We start from the raw sequence: 22,202 nt of genomic DNA, 5'->3' as shown, positions 1-22,202 counted from the left end.
TTAAGAAGGGATTTCAGAATAAACACCCCTTGCAACCTCTCCATGTTAAAAATTTTGGTGATGAACCTAATGTGAATAATATATTTCGGAAAAAAATATAATTGTAAAGTTGTAGAGTAACACTATCTTCTACACCCCTCCCCCTCCGGCGCTGAAATAAATTAGATTATTTTTAGACGAGTATGTGTGAACACGAACACCCTGAAAAACTTAACGGACAGAAAAAAAAAGTAATAAATAAATAAAAATAAATAAATAATAATTTAGAGTTTATCGTGGGGATAAGTTTTGCAGATAAATTTAACTTAAAATGGTCCCGCATTTTCAGGCCATTTTAGCATTTTAGAACAATTAACTAAATCTTTTTACTGTTCACCAGAGTGGCAAACTCCTACAACCGTACGTAATCGCTTTAAAAAAGCAGACATATCTCCTATAGCAAAATATTTGTTTCAATTAGTTAACTGTCCTAAAACGCTAGAATGGACTCTTAAAATTCAGTATGTTATTGCTATACATCTTATGAGATGACTGACCAATTTTCATGATTTTGGGTTCAATTGAACAGCTACAGCAGAAATTGGAATACACTCTACTAAAGCCTGATAAATTTCAAAAATGCGCTCTGGACGTGAGGAAACTTTAGAAGAAGGATATGCAATATTCTGTTTTAATCTTGGAAAAAAATGCCACAGAAACGTATGGAATACTTTAGACTGCTTTTGGACCACCTTGCATGAATTGAGGATCAGTTTTTGAGTGGCATAAAAGATTCAAGGAAGGCAAGAAGTCTGTGAGGGATGATGAGAGGTGTGGGAGGAGTAAGGAAGTTAGAACATCGGAGTTGATTGGCCAAATAAAGAATTTCATGGATAAAGACTGTCGTGTGTCTATAGAAACAATAAGTACACAGTTTGATGTCAGTGTGGGAAATTATTCACAAGGAACAGAAGATGCGGAAGATTTGCACAAAGTTTGTCCCAAAGGTGCTCAAAGAAGATCAGAAAGAAAGACGTCGCTATGACAGCAGGGAGATGGTCAAGGTGATCAATTCATATCTCACAGTTCTTGATACTCTGGTGACCTGCAATAAAAACTAGATCTACTGCTATGACTCAAGAGACCAAAAGACAGAGTTCCCAGTGGAAGCATGCTGGTTGTTCCAGACCTAAGAAGGCCAGCCAGAGCAAATCTACCCAGAAACTTATGATGATCCCTTTTTTTTTTTTGACAGCACAGGCATGATCTGCATGCTCTGGGTTCTCACTTGATGGACAGTCAACAAGGAATATTATGTTGAGGTTTAAAGGGAGTTCAGTAAGAGATTTTGTCGGAAGAGGCTAGCATTCTTAAAACTGAGGTCAGTGGCATTTCCAACAAGACAATGCACCAGTTCACAACTCCATCCTTGTTGCAGACTATTTGACCAAGATGGGCATCAAGACGGTTCCTCACCCTCCCTATAGTCCAGACCTTGCTTCCTGTGACTTTTGGTTATTCCCTAAGCTCAAGGAAAACCTAGGAGGTTGTTATTATAAGACAATTGAGGAGATGAAAGAGGCTGTGACGAAAGTCATTGACACGCTCACACAAGAGGATTTCCATAGGACCTAGAAATTGTTGAAACAGTTCAAGTGCACTGCAGCTGGAGGAGATTACTCCAAAGGAAATTACAGTTTCGTGTGTTATCAATAAAAGTACCCATACGGAAAAAGTCTGGAAATTTATTGAAGGCATTACATCGACATTTGTAGCCTATAGCAGTAGACTTTTTTTTTCTTTTCTTTTTAAATAAAAACACAATAGCAGTTGTTCTACTTGATGAATTTTCGTGGGTTTTGGATATATTTTCGATATGACAATTAAGTATGTAATATTGTTTTTGCTTAAAATGACATATTTAAAAAAAAAAATCGATATATATATATATATATATATATTTATTTTTTTTTTTTTACATAGGCGTCACCACTTATCAAGGCTGATCGGCCACTCAAGGATAAGGGTTAAAGAGTGTAAAGTAGTCAAAAGGACAATATAGTACCTATTTACTATGCCTCCCCACGGGACAGAGTTAGACACCAGGGTCGTTTTTTTCGATAAATTTGTTAACTTAAGTGGAACGGCTCATCAGAAACTTGTTTAGGTTGGACTTGAAGACAACCATATTATAGACAGCTGGAAAGCAGGAAAACGGAAGACAATTCCACAGGCGTGCAGTTCTAAGAAAGAAGCTTTGATCATGGAATCTATGTTTAGGTTTAGGCACAGATAAAGAGTGGGGAAAATAATTGATAATGTTTTCAGCTAGTCTAGTGTTTCTTGTGAAAGTTTGGCGAGGGGGGACCATAGATTGAAGCTCAGTTGAACACTTTCCATGAAAATAACAATAAAGCAGAGACAAACTCGCAACATCTCTTCTGTGAGATAGAGGTTGCAGCGAAGAGAAAAGGACATCTCCCACCAGGCCACGAAGTCTATTTTGAACCCTATCAAGGCAGGACGTCTTTTCTAGCAGATCCTGCCCAGATGTGGCAACAGTATTCCATCCTTGGACGTATCTAGCTCTTATATAGATAGAGAATTGCATCAGCAGTGAGATATCTACTGGATCGATAGAAGGATTCCACCATTTTTCCAGCGGCCTTGAATACAAAATAATCCGAAAAGCGCAAAGTTTAAGCAAAAAAAAAAAAAAAAAAAAAAAAAAACAAGGCCACACGCCAAAATTCTTTCCTTTCTTTTCAGATTAATGAACGCTCCCTGGAACGCGCTGCGTACAACATCGAAGCCGATGCGTATTTTGCTCAGGAGGCCTTACTCGTGTACGTCAGGCAAAGATGTTGCTTTTGTTTGAAACAAAAAAGTAGTTGCATCTTTTTAGGGTTCCAAATTATCGACTGGAAAAAAAAAAATTAAAAATCTCGAAGTAAAACCAGAGTTATATCCCTTAGATCGATCAGTAGAAAATTAATGCCTGGCTTAATTTTATGATTTTATATAAATACGAGCAGGCCGCCCGGTATTGCCCGATCGTAAAATACGCTTAAATATGATATTTTGATTAATGCAGATTTCATATTTATTATTGTATTATATTGGACCCAATATATAGTAACGATTTAAGAAGTAAAAAAAAAATAATAAAAAAGGACTCGTTCGTTCTCCACCATCGAGAATCGAAACTAAAAGGATTTACTTTTCCTTTGACGTTAATCCCTGAGATCTGAAGATACGTTTGCTGCAAGGCTAAAAATTAAAACATGAACCAATAGCTTTTACATCACACATGCGTATTCGTAATGCCGCCGTTCGACCCTCACCTGGCAAATTCCATTTTTTTAATTTTCACACCTTTTCACAGATTTTCCCCAGCTAAAACCCAAATATAAAGTTTTGCATATATATCCTATATATTAAGTTTCATGTCGATACCATGGAGGAAGGAGTTTGGTCGGCAAAATTTTTTTAAACAAATATATATATATATATATATATATATATATATATATATATATATATATATATATATATATATATATATATATACTTGTTTATTGTTATATAAACATGTTTACAACCTCGTTGAATTCACTAGTCTATTACTTTTGAATAAAAAAAACCCGAGTATATATATATATATATATATATATATATATATATATATATATATATATATATATATATAAAGTCTGATGAGAAGGAGAGTATTTCTTCGAAACTCCGCGGATTAAGGACTATCCGCTTATCTTGAGCTTCCTTTTTTAAAATTAAATATGTTTTTAACTCTTTTTCAAGATGTCTTTTAACATGTTTTATTAATCATTTGTTCATATATATATATATATATATATATATATATATATATATATATATATATATATATATATATATATTTATATATATATATATATATATATATATACGCATACATAAATATATAAAGAAAATATTACACAATTATAAATCATGTATTATATCTGCATGAATATAATTACACGTAATAGTTAATTAAAGGTGATCATCCCATAAGAAACCCGAAAAAAACTAATAGGGAATTAATTAAAATGAATGTTTAAAAGGGTTTCTTATATGAATATCAATACAAAAAAAAAACAAAAAAAAATTATCGGAGTATAGATTAGTGTGAATACTAACAAAACATATTTTTATGACTTGGTGCATTATCAAGACATTAAGGGAGGTAACTGGTGCTACCAGATCAGGCTGTCTGGGGATATTGGCTTCCTGAGACGAAATGCACCTAACATTGATGTTTTTTGTTTTTCTACCATCATTTTGCAAAACTTAACTATGTTCTGCAAAACAACAACCCACCTTTTCCTTCTTCCCATTTTCCCTTTCTCTTTCTATCTCCCCATTTCCTGACTGGTTTCCTAACGTAAAATGTACCAATACTGTAACCCTTTTCCCTCTCCCATTGCAAAACTCATACATGTTCTGCAGGGCAGGAAACAAAAAGGATAAAATCCACTATAAAAAAGCCAAACCAAACACTACAAACTAGCAATAGAAAATACGAAGAGCTTGAAGAATAAAACCCTTCTACAAAATAACTGGATGCAACCTGAATACTATTTCCAAAATAACGGAATTTGTCATTAAATAACCTGGAAATGATTGATATGCCATAAAACAACCAAACTAAACCAAACCAAACTCTACAAATATATATTTGAAGATATAAATAACTGTTTCCAAATTAACTGAATTCGGCATTAAATAACCCGAAAAGGTTTGATATTCCGCAAAACAAAACAACAAAACCGAAACGGAAGGAGGTAAACTGTAATGTCCTAATATACCATCAAGGGAGATAACTCATCCCATTTTTAGAAAATGTTCGAAAGTAATTTATACTTTGAAAAATTGCCGAATAAATCAAATTTCGCTTGAAATAAAGTTTTATAAAAAAAAAAAAAAAGAAAGAAAGAAAAGGCAAGTATTATGGTTATATTCTGGACCTTTTATTTTTTTTAGTTTAGGATGACAAAGTAAGGAAGATGACTTATGTTTAGATTTTCTAAAAGAAATCTTCTTTGAAATTAACGCCCAGGTACATTTTTAAGTTTCTTTTTTTTTTTCTCCTTTTTTTTTTTTAAATTTTATATATTGAATTTTCACCCCAGACAAAGCATAGTGACACTTTGATGTAAGAGGCTACTTTGTGGGACATAATTTGCAGGGATATTATGTAGGGAGTTGATCAGCAAGATGTTTGTTTGCATTACACTTGAACTTCGGTATATTAGTACAGTCAGGAAAGCAGAAACCCGGAAAGGAATTTCAAAGTCTAGCAGTCCTAGGGAAGAAACTCTTAGAGTAGAAGGCTTTATGGCATCTTAGGATCTTTACTTTGTAGGGGTGGAATTTTGCTGCTTGTTGGGTTTGTCAGGGGTATTTACGCCGGGAGTGTACAAGGACTTTTTTAAACAATTCTTTTTTACTCATGTCCCCCCCCCCTAACAAGGCATATCACTACTTGAACGTAAGGGGCTACTATTTGGGATCATGCCTAGGAAAAATTAACAAGATGTTCGTTTAAGTTGCATTTAAACTTCTGCATGTCAGTATAGACAGGAAAGCAGGTAGCAGGAAGGGAATTCTAGCTGTTCAAGGAAAAAAAAACTATTAGAATAGAAAGCTTTCTGGCATTTAGAGACCTCACTGCTGAGGTGAAAAGTTGAGATTTTGTTGCTAAGTGGGTTTGTTGGTGATATGTACGTCAAGGGGGCACAAATGCAACGAGTTCATCAGAGCACATTCCATTAAAATATTTATAAAACATGCACAGAGATGCAACATTGTGGTGATGAGACAGAGGTTCAAGCTTAGTTGACAAAGTGGAACCTAATAGATTGGAAACTCTTTTTTGGACCTATCCAAAGGAGAGGCTAGTGGTAGATCCACCAACCCACAAGTGGCAACAATACTTAATACATGGGTGAATGGTTACCTTGTAGAGGTACAGGATACTCTCAAGTGTGTATAATTTTCTAGCTCAATAGAGGGATCCCACATTCTTTGCAGCAACCTTCACAATGTCCTTGATGTGTTTGTTCCAATTCATATTGCCCATGAATGTTAGGCCAACGAGTTTGAACAAAGAATTCTCAGTTAGGGTGTGTGTTACTTGTCATGGATATTGGTGGTTTGGGAGGTGTCTTGTAATTGTTAAAGGGGAGCAACTTAGTCTTACTAACATTAAATGTTACCATCCATTTGCAGCCCTATTCCACAACGGTCTGAAGATCATTTTCTAACGATTCTGCCATTGTCTTAGATTTATGCACATCCGTTCTTCCCTCGTTCATTGCATCATCAGCAAATATACCCATCTCGGACACAATATTATCAGAGAGGTCGTTTATGAATATAAGGAATAATAATGGTCCAAGGATTGAAAGGTACTCCTGCATTAATATTATGCTGCTTGGATATGTGTCCATCAATGATAACCTAGATGGTCCTATTATCTACGAAGGATCTAATTATATTTAGTATATTCCAGGTATACCATACAATTTAATTTTCGTTAGCAGGCCTTCATGCCAGACTTTGTCAAAGCTCTTCATGCCAGACTTTGTCAAAGCCCTTTGTGCCAGACTTTATCAAAGCCCTTTGTGCCAGACTTTGTCAAAGCCCTTCATGCCAGACTTTGTCAAAGCCCTTTGTGCCAGACTTTGTCAAAGCCCTTTGTGCCAGACTTTGGCCTTGGATATATCAAGGGCTACAGTACTGGCTTTTCCCACCTTATCCAGTACATGGTACAGAGATGACTGCTAAAAAATCTGCAGTAGAACGACATTGCCTGAATCCATACTGTTTGTTTGTTTTGCGAGCTGGTGGACTAGTGCTTGATTAATTAAGGTCTCAAAGATTTTAACGAAAATTCATCAAGTAGAACAACTGCTATTGTGTTTTTATTAAAAAAAAAGTCTAAGGTTAAAATGTTGGTCGCCATTAAAATATAATTTGAATAGGAAAAAAAACGGTTGCTTTTTTTTTCTTTCTTGATCAAAGTGTATTTTATTGCTTATAAAACACACACACACACACACACACACACGATATGATTTGGGAATCTTAAGGAGGACACCCCCCTCTCGATAACTACGATCAGCATAGACTAGCAAGGGTACAGTGACGAGGATGGCCATAAACACCCACTCCCCAATTTTTGAATGGCCTTGTGCCTAATTTTTTCTGTTTTGGTTGTAAACTTTCAGAGTGAATAAAAAATTGATAACTCAAAGTGTAGCATCTGTTCTGATGCTCCACTACACGTTTTTGGTTTCGGTTAATGGAGGAGATATCCTTCATGACTGATACATTTTTTTATTTTTGTTACTAACCAGAGTGCCCTTTTTTTGGGAGGGGGGGACTGGCTTCCCCTCACATTAAAAACCAATCTTGTGTCTAACTCTGCCCTCGTGGAGAGGCAAGTAAAAAAAAAATCTAAAAATTTACGTTTCAAGTTATGTCCCCTGTGTATGAACTTTTCATCGTCTACTCGACCCAATTTTCTCGGAAAAAATACTATAAATAACTTTTTACTCAATGAATTTGCGTAATTTTTTGATATAGTAATATTTTCGACATGACAATAAAGTACGTAATATTGTTATTGTCTAAAATTACTTATTAAAATAAAAAAATCGCCCTGTCGACTCTATCATAACAAGCACCAATGGTGTGTCAGAAACTTTGTGAAAAATATTGAATAATTCGACCCCCTGTCTTTCCAAGCTTATAACTACTCGAAAAATGTAATTCAAACCCTAATTTTTTTTCAATTAATGGAGCAAGGACGAAGGGTTCATTAAAAAAAAAAAAAAAGAACAACGTGATTTGAAAAAAAAAAAAAGGTTTTAAACTTCGGACTTTACAGGTAAATTTCTAAAAACACTTCTTTTTTTGTTTTAAATTTGAATATATTATTTATTGATCTTTTATCTTCAATTTGTGATATATAAAACTTTGGTGAGTAAATTAATTATTTACTTTTTATAGACATTTCAAAATGGGGGGGGGGTAAAATAATTCGACCCCCTGTCTTTTCAAGCTTATAACTACTCGAAAAATGTAATTCCAACCCTAATTTCTTTTCAATTAAAGGAGCAAGAACCAAGGTTTCATTTAAAAAAACAAAAAAATAAAAAAAACATGGTTTTAAAAAAAAAGGTTTTAAACTTCGGACTTTACAGGTAAATTTCTTCAAAACACTTCTTTTTTTTGTTTTAAATTTAAATATATTATTTATTAATCTTTTATCTTCAATTTGTTGTATAAAACTTTGGTGAGTAAATTAATTATTTACTTTTTAATAGACATTTCAAAATGGGGAGGGGGGCATGAATTAAAAAAAAACGTTTGTCTAAAATATTATATTCGGTTTTATTGGAAAGAGCATAAAATTTCACATTGATCCTGAAAATATCGTAAAAATAGAATCAATAGATAAAATTTTTATAGATTTTTAAAGTTTAAAAATTGGAGAATACTGAACTCTCAAAATTCAATTAATTTTATTACTGTTTAAAAAATATATATATATTTCTATTACTTTTTATACAACTTTAATAGTTTATTTTGGAAGTATCATCCATACAGAAAATAAACAGCCCACCTTTAAAACAGAAATTACGAGTTTTTTTATATTTTATTCGCAGTTTCCTGTTAGGGGTGTCAAAAATTCATACACAAATTCTGATACACCTAAAGCACCATTCTGGACAATCGCCAATTGCTCCATTGAAAAATGTTAAAATATACTTTTTGTCGACTTTTGTTAATTAATTATGTATTTAAGTAAAAAAAAAAAAAAAAAAAATTAAAAGAAATATTCAGGTTTTTTTTATTTTTTTTTTTTTAGAAATAATGCCTAAATCCATTTTATTCATTTAAATTTCACACCAAAATCTTTTCTTTCTTTTCTTTTTTTTTTTTTTTTTAAGACAGATTAAATATGACTAACTGTCCCGTGATTCTTGTGTGCGTGTGTGAATTAACACGTGTGTTTGTTTACATCAACCGCGTCGAATAGAACGCAGTTTCACTAAACACAAAAAACAACGCACCTGTTTTAAAGAAATTTGATAGCATAACGTATCCTGTTCCTTCCTTCTATTATTAACAAAATGTTTTATTTTTTAGTCAATATGTACCCCCAACGCGCTCCACAGTTTTACTCACCCCCCTCTTATATGTAACACGATGTAACTAATTAAATATTATGATCCTAACTTTTTTACCATTTAAAAGAAGCTTCAAATAAACTGCTAATATTAAAAAAAAAAAATTTTACAGCATACAAAAATAATGAAAATCCGAGACAAAAATCGTGTTTACATTATCGACGCTTTAAAACAACGTTCCTCTGTAGTGACGTTTTGGAAGGCATAAACACACCCATGTTTTAAAAATCTAGCAAAAATTAAATAATAAAAGTCATATCTTCCTGAAAATGTCGATATTTATTTATTATTAAATAAACTTTCATAATAAAAGTAGGTTTCGTTAAATATATTAGAGGAAATATAGCTTTTTGGTGTTCTACCCAATCCTATATTTCATGTTACGAAAACTAAACAAAATAAATGTAGGTCAATAAAAATTTCAACATTTTTTAAAGCTGAAAAGATCAAATAATTAATATATATATATATATATATATATATATATATATATATATATATATATATATATATATATAACTATTTTTAAAAAAATAATTCAATTAATTATATTCCCGAGAAAAAAATATAAAGAAAAAGTGTTTTTTTTTTCAATATATATATATATATATATATATATATATATATATATATATATATATATATATATATATATATATATATATATATATATATATAAATATAAATAATATATATATATATAAGTTGTAAATAAATAATATATATATATATATATATATAAATATATATATATATATTATTTATTTACAACTTATATATATATATATATTATTTATTTACAACTTATATATATATATATATATATATATATATATATATATATATATATATAATCCCGTTATTTCATTTACCTTAGTCAAAAAAATAATCATAATGATAAATAAAATCAATATTATTATATTGAAAAAAAAAACAAAAAAAAAAACACTTTTTCTTTTTTTTTTTTCGGGAATATAATTATTTGAATTACAACAACAACAAAAACAACAAAAAGCAGAATTTAAAAAAATTATTATTTTGTAAAAAGCTTTAAATGATATTAAATTCAAATATTATGCGATATGAAGTTTAAACAAAAAAAATTATAACAGGTTTCCTATAAAAAAATATATATTCATATAATAGAATATACGACTCTTGAGGTAAAAAAAATTACAAATCCAAAATCAGCCTAAAAAAATTCGTTTTGATTTTATTATTTAAATTGATAGAGAGTGATCTTTATTTTTGCGCCTTTTTTTAAGTACGGAGGCCTGTGAGCAGCACTATCTTTAGTTCCATAGATAAATTTAGATAATGTCAACAAAAGACGTTAAAATTAATTTTATTTTATTATCTCTTGTCTGTGTAGTTGGTTAATAAAAATCTGTTTGATTTACAAAGATCAGTCTTATATTGTTCTTTATCAAAAAAAAAAAAAATGTTACTTCCATTAACCCTTATAACGCAAATGCCCATCTATAGAAATGGACACAAACACACGAAATGATGACGTTACTGTTAATGTGTACAATGCTGACGTTTTACACAACGCCGTCGAGATACCTATTGGTCAACTTTAAGCTTTCCATCGAAAATAAAATAGAATCATATTTGTACTCAACAAATACAAACACGATTCTATTTATTTTCTTTTAAACAATTACACGAATAAATAGTTGTGGAGTTTACGAACCGTGCTATTTTTTAGATAAGATTTCCAAGTTAATTCAACTTTTACAGCATCTTTTGGTTATTAAATTGTTAGGTGAAATTACAGCCCTTCCCATGTTAAGAATGAGTTTCCCAATGATTACGTTATTATTTCATCATGGTCCGTAATCTGCACAAGTGCCTGACAAAAATAGTAACTGAATCACTGAAAAAGCCTGTATCAACGTCAGTAGAGGCCGCAGGCGATCAAAATACGCTGTTTCTTTTGAGAGATTTATGTCCCAACCGATGGCCGTGGAGAAGAGTGTCGAAGTAACCTCCATCAGGGTTGCCAGACTATAATAAATGTTTGAAGCCAAATGTTTCAGCAAAAAAGGCCAAATTCAAAAGCGAAGCCACATTTCTTAGTAAAAAAAAAAGGCCAAAGAAAAGCAAAATTGAAAATTAAAGAAAAATTGACTATATTGAAGTGTTTAAATAGTTTTTACTGTATTAGTTTTGTCGTGTTTTCTTAGCAAAAACGTTACCTATGAAATTGAAACTGAAAAATGTGTCCCCCCCCCCAGCATATTTTTCGGTTTTACTTTAATAGGGAATGGTTTTATTTTTAATATTTAGGCAAATAATTTAATTACAATACATTCTAAAGTTTAGATATTTTTAACTTTATACAAGAAAACGTTAAAGAATATTTAGTACTATTTTAATATTAAATAATTTAAGGAAAAGTCGGTAAATTTGTAGATGAGAACTAAGGTACCCCCGTCCCCCCAAAATAACAGATATATCTACTGTTTTAGACAATTACGTTTGAATATCTTGAAAAACTTAGGTAAAACAATTATTTTAGAATTCAGAGTGAGAGATCTCTCACATATACATACGGTGATCACCCATTTCTAACAGAATAGCGTTTTAAAAGCATAACTAGAATTATGTTTTTTTACAAGATTATTAACTTAAATTATTTAAATACTAGCAGGACCCGTTAATTGGTGTTGCCCAGTGGAAGCATGCCCCACCCACCCGTAAAAAAATTAAAGTATGGTTGTTGTTGTTGTTGCCTAACTTCCAACCTCCTCATGTTAAGAAAGGCTTTCGGAATAGACACACCCAATCTCTTCGTGTTAAGAACAGCTTTCAGAATGGACTCCCCAACCTCTCTATGTTAAGAACGGTTTTCAGAATAGACACCTAAACCTCCCCATGTTAAGAACGGCTATCAGAATAGACACTCCATTTTGTAAGGAAGGGGTGGTCAAAATATTTTCCCCAAATTTAACCTTGATAATCGTTGTTAGAATATCCCCCCCCCCCAAATGCTATAAACTAACAAAAAATTGGGGGGGGGCAGTGTTGGTCGGATAGAATTAGATTTGTTCCTCAAGCATGCGTACAAATCTGGCGACCACTGATTTAAAGTCCATAATACAGGTCTTTATATCTCGATAACTACTTATATCTGCTAAATATAAATGAGATTTTCTTAATCAGCATAGTCGAAAACCTAGAAAGGTCGGCATTTAAAAAAAGTGTAGAGGTGGAGCTAAGGTAAAATTTTACCTATAAAAAAAGCATAAACAGTGTTTTTATCAACACTGAGTCCGGAAAAGAGAAATAAACAAAATACTCCACAGGAAGTATAATTTGTTTAAAATCAAACATAACAGCTAACGTCCATTTTGTGAGGGGGGGGGGTCAAAGTATTTGCCTCAAATGTAACCTTGATAATCGTTATCAGGATACCCACCCACAAATACTATAAAGCAACAAAAAAATTGGGGGATGGCAGTGTAAAAAAAAAATAAAATAAAATAACTCCAAAATCGAAAAATAAAAAATGATACCCGTACATATTTTTTCAGGGTTTCTTTTTGTTGGGGTCGGGGGGGGGGGGGCGATAGTAGCGTGTTGTTAATGTGTGCATAGGTAAGTGTAAGGTTATTAGTATTTAATTTTCTGTTTATGAGAGGTTATGTTTGTATTTGGTTTATTTTTTAAAACGATTGCCTCTTGTATCGCCATATTTGAAAAGTTCTGGAGCATTTGTCTATGTATTAAGAGGTAGATTCCAGAATAATCGAATTGTCGGCTCTCAACCAATGAGAATGGGTGGAATTTGAGAAGGGAGAATTTATTATTTTTGAATCGGGGAAATGGAAAGATTATGCTATGTCTATGAATTTATGATCCACTTACGAGAGGTGTAAGCACAATATCTGTAGAAGTTGTATTTTTCCTCCCAGTTTTGACTGAGGGCGGTAGAAGGAGGTAATTAGGAACTACTTCCTCTAAAGATGCTGATTGTGATGGTGTTGTTTCTAGGAGGAAATGTAGGATTTTATGATAATGATTAATTTGTGTTGACAATGTGGTTCTAAAGTTACATAAGATAATACCTAATAGTCAAGACAATAAATTTGTATGTGTCATCTGTTGTTGCAAACCTACAGTACTTTCATATTTTCACCTGTGTATTTTTATGGATAAGCACCAGGATAACATTAAGAAGTTTATCAAATTAAAATTAAATTATATATATATTCTAAAGTAGATGAGGACCTCAGCTATCCCTCCTAAAGATGTGATTCTAAGTTTTTCAAATGATTACGTGTGAACATCCTGAAAAAAATATTTTATAATTAATTAGCTTTGCATATAAATTAAACATAAAATGATCCTCCATTGTCGGGCCATCATAACTTTTTAGGGTAGGTAACTTTTTTCTATCTCTAAGTCTGACTGGCAAAATCTTAAAACCAGATGAAATCGCCTTAAAAAGTAAAAAGCACAGAATTTATCTCCCATAGCAAAAATATGCACCAGTTTAGAAGAATTTTTCTTTTACTGACCAAGGACAGACTAAATAAAATATAATATCAGAACAAGTACTACACTTTAACGCATTGATTATAATTTTTTTAAAGATTATGATATAATTAATGCGTTGGAAGTAACATCTATTTAGTATTATATATGAAATCTGAAAAAAACACTTAAAATGAATAAATATGCTAGTATAATCGACAGATTTCTAAGATGGCATCAGTATTGAAAGGTAATTGGTTATTAGCTGAGACTCCACATCTACTTTTAAACATATATATGATTTATTTTTAATTTACCAAGTTATGTTTTCCCTTTATACATTGCATCCAAGATTTTCATAAACTGATGAGATTTTTATCTATATCTTTCACTCCTGCTATTTTTTCCACATTTAACAAATTTTACAATTTTTGCTAGTGCCAATTTTTCCATGCCATTTTTATTGATACAGTTTGTACATAAGTTCCTATTTGTCTACTCTTTTTGTTTATCATATTCTTAGAGAAGAATTATTTCAGTCGCCACAATACCACATTTACTCATGGGGGGGTATCAACTTAAAATATCTCTAAAATATTGATAAATTTTAGTCATAACTCTAAAAGTAGATTTTGTTTCCAAGAACAATCTATGCGACATCATTATTAAGACAAATGCATCTATTAAGTCAAGATAGTTAGAAAATCTATAATTATTGATTTTTAATGGAACTTTGGGACTTACTCAGGAAAAAAGTATATAATTCTTTTTAAACATTTCTTTTTAAATACAACTTTAAATAGCTATTTGAGAGATAGTTTAACAGTTATAAGTTTTCAAATTTCCATAAATTTCCATAAATTGCTTTAATTAATTTCAAAGTACTAGGTTTAAAGAATTTCAAACGAAAAACACAAACATTAATTATTTCAGAGGAGATATACTCAGTGACTGAGTGACCTGACTGGACAGAGCCAACAAGCACTAAAAAAGTCTTCAAAACGGTTTCATACCCAACTGTGAACTCTCTGTGATGTTCCATATAAACGTAAGTAAGTGTGATGTTCCATATAAATGTAAGTAAGTGTGAAAACAAATTAAAACAATAGATGTGAAATTCCTTCAGTGCGTAGGGGGGGGGGGGCTGAGTCCTTAAAAAAAGATATCTTTTCTGATATGACAAATGTTAGCTGATGATTCCGGGGTGGGGGTGGGGGGGCTGTTTTTCTCATGCAATTCCATGAATCAAAAAACAAAGCCAACATTTAAAAAACCTACAAGTTTTGACATCCAAACTACTTTTTAAATTACTTAATTATGACTTTTTCTTTAATTTCTTTTATTAAAAAATATTTATATAAAATGATCAGAAAAAGGCCAAATTTGAAGCCAAATTTGAAAAAAGGCGAAACAAAATTTCGAAGGCCAAACTGCTTTTAAAAAAGCCAACCTGGCAACCCTGACCTCCGTGAATAGAAGGCCTTTTCATTTAAGTCATGTGACCTAGTTACGTCACAGAATAAGGATCAACGACTATTACCACGCCCACCTTCAATTCTCAAAGAATTTCAGACAGCATAAGAATTTTTTATAATCTTTAAACTAAAAATAAAGTGAAAAAATTTACGTCCTGGGTCACTAAGAAAAGTAATTTTAAGAAAAGGTGATAATTCTTACCATTAATTTGAAGAAGCATGTGTGGACAGAGTGGCGAAAAAAAAAAAAAAAAACGAAATGTAAGGTTTTGTTTTTTTAATTTTTTTTTTTTTTTACAAAGGAGTTACCACTTATCAAGGCCCGGAGGCCACTTGAGGATGAGAGTTAATGAGTGTACAGTGGCCAAGTGGAACATGCTGTAGTCATCGTTAGTAGTGGAAATTTGGTAAATTGGATTACTTAAGGGGATGGTTCATCAAGTATTTGTTTACATTGGACTTGAAGACAACCATATTGTAGTCAGTTGGAAAGCAGGAAAACAGAACAGAGTTCCACAGGAGTGCAGTTCTAAGAAAGAAGTTTTGTTCATGGTTTACGGACCGTGCTATTTTATTAGAAAGGATTTTTAAGTTAAAGTTTTCCTTTTTTCAATAATAAATAATCATTTGCTTTCAAATTCGAATTCTATACAATCATTAATAAAGAATTGTTTACGTTTATATCTTTTTAAAATGAATAACAACATTTAAAAATAAATCGAGTAATGTAATTGCTAAAAATTATCGCAGTATGCAGTTTATACCGAGAAAATAAAAAGTTTGAAAAATTTTATTTTCAAATTCCAAGAAAAAAATATTGGTAAACAGACGTCATCAATAATTTTAGAGTATTACTAAATTTAAAAAAAAAAAAAAACTTCTACCAAATAAATTAAAGTTAAATATGAAACTTTTTTTGCAGAGAAAAAGAAATAAATTGTTACTTACTAAATCTTTACGCTTAAAAATATTCTAATTAAATAAGCATTTTCTTTTTTATTGTTACGATTGTGTAACAGAACATGTATGTAGATACCGAGCAGTATGTTACATGATGTAACGGCAAGGAAAAAAAAAAGACTATGAAAAGGAGAGAGAGAGCACGTTAGAGAAGACGATTACGTTAGAGGCCTTCGACAAGGTATGGCATAAGGACCTACTTCACAAGATTGCCAGCTACGGTATAACTGGAAATGTTTTCTCAATCATTAAATCATTTCTCTCCGATAGGCTCATAAGAGTAGTGGTCGATGGACAAAAATCAGAGGCCTGCAGTATTAATCCTAGAGTCCCTCAAGGATCAATCCTAGGCCCAACTCTCTTCCTGATCTACATCAATGATCTCCCTAAACACATACTTAAATCATTCGTTGACATCTATGCTGATGACACGGCCATCTACGGCAACACATCAAAGGCTGTAAATGACAAAGTTCTCTCTGATTCTCTCTCCTCTGATCTCGAGCGCGTGGTTCAGTGGGGGAAGACGTGGCTGGTTACCTTTAATGCATCTAAAACCAAACTCCTATCTTTACATCATCAACGCTCTGATTCCCATCTGGCATCAATTGAAATGGATGGCTCTCGTCTAGAAGAAGCCCCATGTTTTTACAAGCTTCAGGGTTTGTCCTTTACTCCTGATATGAAATGGAACATGTACATCAAGTCTGTTGCCAAGGTCGCTGGAAAGATGGTGGGATCCTTCTACCGCTCCAGAAGATATTTCACTACTGATGCAATTCTCTATCTATATAAAAGCCAAGTACGTCCAAGGATGGAATACTGCTGCCATATCTGGGCAGGAGCTGCTAAAAACAGCTTATCCTGCCTTGACAGAGTACAAAATAGACTTTGTGGCTTAGTGGGGGATGCCCTTTTCTCTACGCTGCAACCTCTCTCCCACAGAAGAGACGTTGCGAGCCTATACTTGTTTTATTTTTACTAGTATTTTTGTGCATCTTTTGATTTTTGAGTGATTATCGAGATTCCAGGTGATCATCTAATGTCAGTCGTGCTTTTTTTTTCTCTTTATAATTTAACAGAGTTGACATTAGTTATGCTACATTAGTTATGTAGCACCGAAGTTTACTCTTTGGTGAGCAAAATCAAAGTGCTTAAACTCGTTTCTGCACACTGAATTCACACAGGCCTGAATCAATGTAAACAAATAATTACTAATCAGAGAACTTTCTGAATTTATTCGAATTGGTCTTATGGAAGCCACCTAAACACTTTCAAAGGTCTAAATTTTCTTTCAATAAACAGTGGAGACCAAAAATTCAGACAGTGTTACGTCTCCTTAATCACTACAGTCCTCAAGTCATGTAATTATACACTGTTACTCGCATACTCACACTTAAAAAGCGCAACGCGCGCACACACACACACACACACACACACACACACACACACACACACACACACACACACACACACACACACACACACACAATGATTGCTTGAATCCCTTAGTGTCGTCTGCTCATTTGAAACAACCTATCAATTGAAATATTCCCAAACTTTATCACTGAACTATTTTCTAATATGATAAACAAAGAACGCTGACTCTTATAAACAACTTTCAATCAATTGTAACTAGGGCTACGACAACAGAATATTCTTATCATTGTTTTGACGAGTATATATCCGACACAATTAGACACAGTTAATCAACCGAGAACCACATCACTCTATATAAAAGTATACAAGATATCAACGGATACACACTTGAGAGTCAAAACAATGAAAAGAATATGCTGTTGTCCTAGCCCTAATTATAACTTATTTAATTGAACAGAGAAATTTGAATGACGATTTTTCTAACGCCTGTAACGCAAGGCTTATTAATTAATCGATTCAGACTTCTTCAATGTCTCAACTAATAAATTCCAATTGTTTTACAAGAACTCTAAAATATTCACAAATATTCTATAGCTATAAACTTCCATTTTAAACATATATAAAATATCTCCCTTTTGGATATATGCCTTCTGAACCAATTATTTTGTTTTCTTTACCTTATAACACGTTCTCCTTTTTCTCACATTTGATTATAAAACCTGCAAAACCTTTTGGCTGAACATTTTTTCTATGAATCCAGCTCATCCCCAAAATACTTCTCCCATTACGAAACACTCTAAAGTAAAACCCCAAAACTGGTGCGAAATACATCTCTAAAGCTGTGTATTAAATTCGAAAAACGCTTTAAAATGAATTGAGACACTAAGATAGAAAAGTAACTTATCTTGCCTTTGGTAACATTTACTTGTTGTGTATTTGTTTTAGTCACTCATATTTTGTTCTGTTAACTGCAATTAAACATACCCAAAATACTTAGCAAATATTACCTGTGTACCGCATTCACCGTAACAATAACACAGAAATTAAACATGTCCGTCAGTTTTGGTCTGTTTTCTCAGCAAAATTACGCCAATACAGATAACACTTTGTTATTTCAGATTCGAAAAAAAAAAAAAAAAAAAGAAAAATATGTATATATTAGATGCTCCGGGTCTAAGCAGTGCGTATATATCCGTAAACAGTGAGTCACTAACCACATAAACAAACCAGTTGTCTATGTCCCCTGTTTTAATCGATGACGTCATCTTTTTATCATGCCAAAAATTATGACGTCATAAAAAGTCGATTCCCAATGTTTTCCTAGTGGATAATGTTTTGTAATTTCATCGCTTTGTGAAGTCATAAAAGATCCCCATATGTTTCCCACCTCTTTTTAAATGGCTGGCTCCAGTCCTTTGTCATGAAATTATGGTTTGGTCAAGATCAAAGTGTAGTATCTGTTCCGGCAGATACTGCACTTAAGATAGTTTGTACCAGTCAATGGAGGGGAAGCCCTCTATACTGGGACAATTATTATTTTTGGTAACCAGAGTGACCCCTTTTAGGGGAGCTGGTTTTTACCTCACATTAAAAACGGCCTTGTGCCTAATTTGCTCAGTGGGGGAGCAAATAAATACCATCTGTTCCGGCAGATACTGCACTTAAGATAATTTGTACCAGTCAATGGAGGGGAAACCCTCTATGCTGGGACAATTATTATTTTTGGTAACCAGAGTGCCCCCTTTTTGCCTACTTTAAGGGGAGCTGGTTTTTACCTCACATTAAAAACGGCCTTGTGCCTAATTTGCTCTGTGGGGGAGCAAATAAACACCATCTGTTCCGGCAGATACTGCAAGCTATGACTAGCTATGACTAGCTATGACTAGCAAAGACCAGATGTGGGGGCAACCCCACATGCCTGACCTTTAACCAGCTCCCATTTCCCACCTCTCGGGAGCTGGTCCCCTTTTCCCCTTCCCCTTCCCTTCACTCCTCACATTAAAAATCGGCCTTGTGCCTAATTTGCTCGGTGGGGGAGCAAATAAATACCATCTGTTCCGGCAGATGCTGCAAGCTATGACTAGCAAAGACCAGATGTGGGGGCAACCCCACATGCCTGACCATTAACCAGCTCCCATTTCCCACCTCTTGGGAGCTGGTCCCCTTTTTCCCTTCCCCCTCCCTTCACTCCTCACATTAAAAATTGGCCTTGTGCCTAATTTGCTCGGTGGGGGAGCAAATAAATACCATCTGTTCCGGCAGATACTGCAAGCTATGACTAGCTAGGACTAGCTATGACTAGCAAAGACCAGATGTGGGGGCAACCCCACATGCCTGACCTTTAACCAGCTCCCATTTCCCACCTCTCGGGAGCTGGTCCCCTTTTCCCCTTCCCCTTCCCTTCACTCCTCACATTAAAAATCGGCCTTGTGCCTAATTTGCTCGGTGGGGGAGCAAATAAATACCATCTGTTCCGGCAGATACTGCAAGCTATGACTAGCAAAGACCAGATGTGGGGGCAACCCCACATGCCTGACCTTTAACCAGCTCCCATTTCCAACCTCTCGGGAGCTGGTCCCCTTTTCCCCTTCCCCTTCCCTTCACTCCTCACATTAAAAATCGGCCTTGTGCCTAATTTGCTCGGTGGGGGAGCAAATAAATACCATCTGTTCCGGCAGATACTGCAAGCTATGACTAGCAAAGACCAGATGTGGGGGCAACCCCACATGCCTGACCTTTAACCAGCTCCCATTTCCAACCTCTCGGGAGCTGGTCCCCTTTTCCCCTTCCCCTTCCCTTCACTCCTCACATTAAAAATCGGCCTTGTGCCTAATTTGCTCGGTGGGGGAGCAAATAAATACCATCTGTTCCGGCAGATACTGCAAACTATGACTAGCAAAGACCAGATGTGGGGGAAACCCCACATGCCTGACCTTTAACCAGCTCCCATTTCCCACCTCTCGGGAGCTGGTCCCCTTTTCCCCTCCCCCCTGCCTTCACTCCTCACATTAAAAATCGGCCTTGTGCCTAATTTGCTCGGTGGGGGAGCAAATAAATACCATCTGTTCCGACAGATGCTGCAAGCTATGACTAGCTATGACTAGCAAAGACCAGATGTGGGGGCAACCCCACATGCCTGACCATTAACCAGCTCCCATTTCCCACCTCTCGGGAGCTGGTCCCCTTTTTCCCTTCCCCCTCCCTTCACTCCTCACATTAAAAATCGGCCTTGTGCCTAATTTGCTCGGTGGGGGAGCAAATAAATACCATCTGTTCTTCAGATGCTGCACTTCATTTTCTTTTTCTCTTTCGGTGGAGGAGAAATCCTTCACGACTGAGACAATTTTTATGTTTGTACCTTTTCTCCACGTTAAAAAACGACCCTGGTGTCTAACTCTGTCCCGTGGGGAGGCATAGTAAATAGGTACAAGATGCATAGACGTTTGGTAGTGTAACAGAGAGCAGAGGCGCATATGGCAGTTGTATTCAAATGACCGAGCTGCGTGCGAGAGTACATCATGGCAAGGAAAAAGGTAAAGATTATAAAAAGAATGATGTGTGATCAGGATCACATTCAGGAGGGCAGAGAGAGGCATGTGGGCTAAGAACGACAGTTTGTAACAAGAAACAAGGACTTATTTGGGGAAAGTACCCGCAAATAAGTGTTGTTTCAACGGGAAAAGGTGAGTCGAGTTATGCTTTGTTGTTGTTCCTTGTGACACCACGTGTTCCTCTCTCTCTCCCTCTCTCTCTCTCTCTCTCTCTCTCTCTCTATATATATATATATATATATATATATATATATATATATATAAAATAAAAATTACAATTAAATTTACCAAAATGATCCAAGATGGTAAAACTAATGTATATTATAAATATTAAAGAATTAATATATATAAAATAATCTCAACCAGATGTAAAAGCTCGATAAAACCAAATAGGAGATAGAGCATATAATAAGAGCAAATAGTTAATAAAACATGTTAAAAAAAACATTTTGAAAAAGAGTTAAAAACAAGTAAGATCTTTGACTTACTTGCAGTTTCATCAAATACTTTTGCAAGCAAAATCCGATCCCGCATTTTGCTAATTCCTACCCTCTGATGAGAAGGAAAGTATTTATCCACTTATTTAGTATTTCTTTTTCAAATTAAATATGTTTTTAACTCTTTTTCAAAGTGTTTTTAACATATTTTATTAACAATTTGCTCTTATATATATATATATATATATATATATATATATATATATATATATATATATATATATATATAGTCATCCACATACAGTACTGTTTCGCTGTTTCACAGCTCATCAGTGCGGCTAGACAGGCAACTACCTCAAGCCAGGATTGAAACCCGACCGTTTATACGGCAGTCAAGGCTTCTAACCATTACGCTATTGGCGGCTGCTTGAACGAGTAGTGAGTTTAACGATGTTTTGATATCGTCCGAAATACCTCCGCTCGATTTGTTTACACAAAGAGCGTCGCTTATATGCTAATGGTAATTCGTTTTTCACTTCTCAATATGCTCAACTCAAGGTGAGGAGCACTATAGTCATCCACATACAGTACTGTTTCGCTGTTTCACAGCTCATCAGTGCGGCTAGACAGGCAACTACCTCAAGCCAGGATTGAAACCCGACCGTTTATACGGCAGTCAAGGCTTCTAACCATTACGCT

At 33.9% G+C, this 22,202-nt stretch overlaps 2 protein-coding genes across 4 annotated transcripts in view; one reads left to right on the top strand and one right to left on the bottom strand.

The window, feature by feature from the left end:
* LOC145242175 (uncharacterized) overlaps positions 1 to 18,711 on the bottom strand; it is a 203,648-nt gene extending 184,937 nt beyond the window's left edge. The window contains exon 1 of one of the 3 annotated variants that reach the window (XM_080105166.1): positions 18,523 to 18,711. In XM_080105166.1, coding sequence (XP_079961292.1) covers positions 18,523 to 18,566 — 44 coding nt within the window. In that variant the 5' untranslated portion in view covers positions 18,567 to 18,711. The remainder of the gene's footprint in view (positions 1 to 18,522) is intronic. The other 2 variants (XM_080105164.1, XM_080105167.1) reach the window with 2 other exon arrangements.
* The window catches only part of LOC145242177 (uncharacterized), a 102,917-nt gene that overhangs the window by 8,984 nt on the left and 71,731 nt on the right, over positions 1 to 22,202 (top strand). The gene's annotated exons all lie outside the window — the stretch shown is intronic.

This window comes from Euprymna scolopes, chromosome 21, assembly GCF_053919585.1.
Source record: "Euprymna scolopes isolate OS-2025 chromosome 21, ASM5391958v1, whole genome shotgun sequence".
NCBI classification, from domain to species: Eukaryota; Metazoa; Mollusca; class Cephalopoda; order Sepiida; family Sepiolidae; genus Euprymna; species Euprymna scolopes.
Note: the sequence above shows the minus strand (reverse complement) of the source record. Positions and strands in the feature narration are given on the sequence as shown.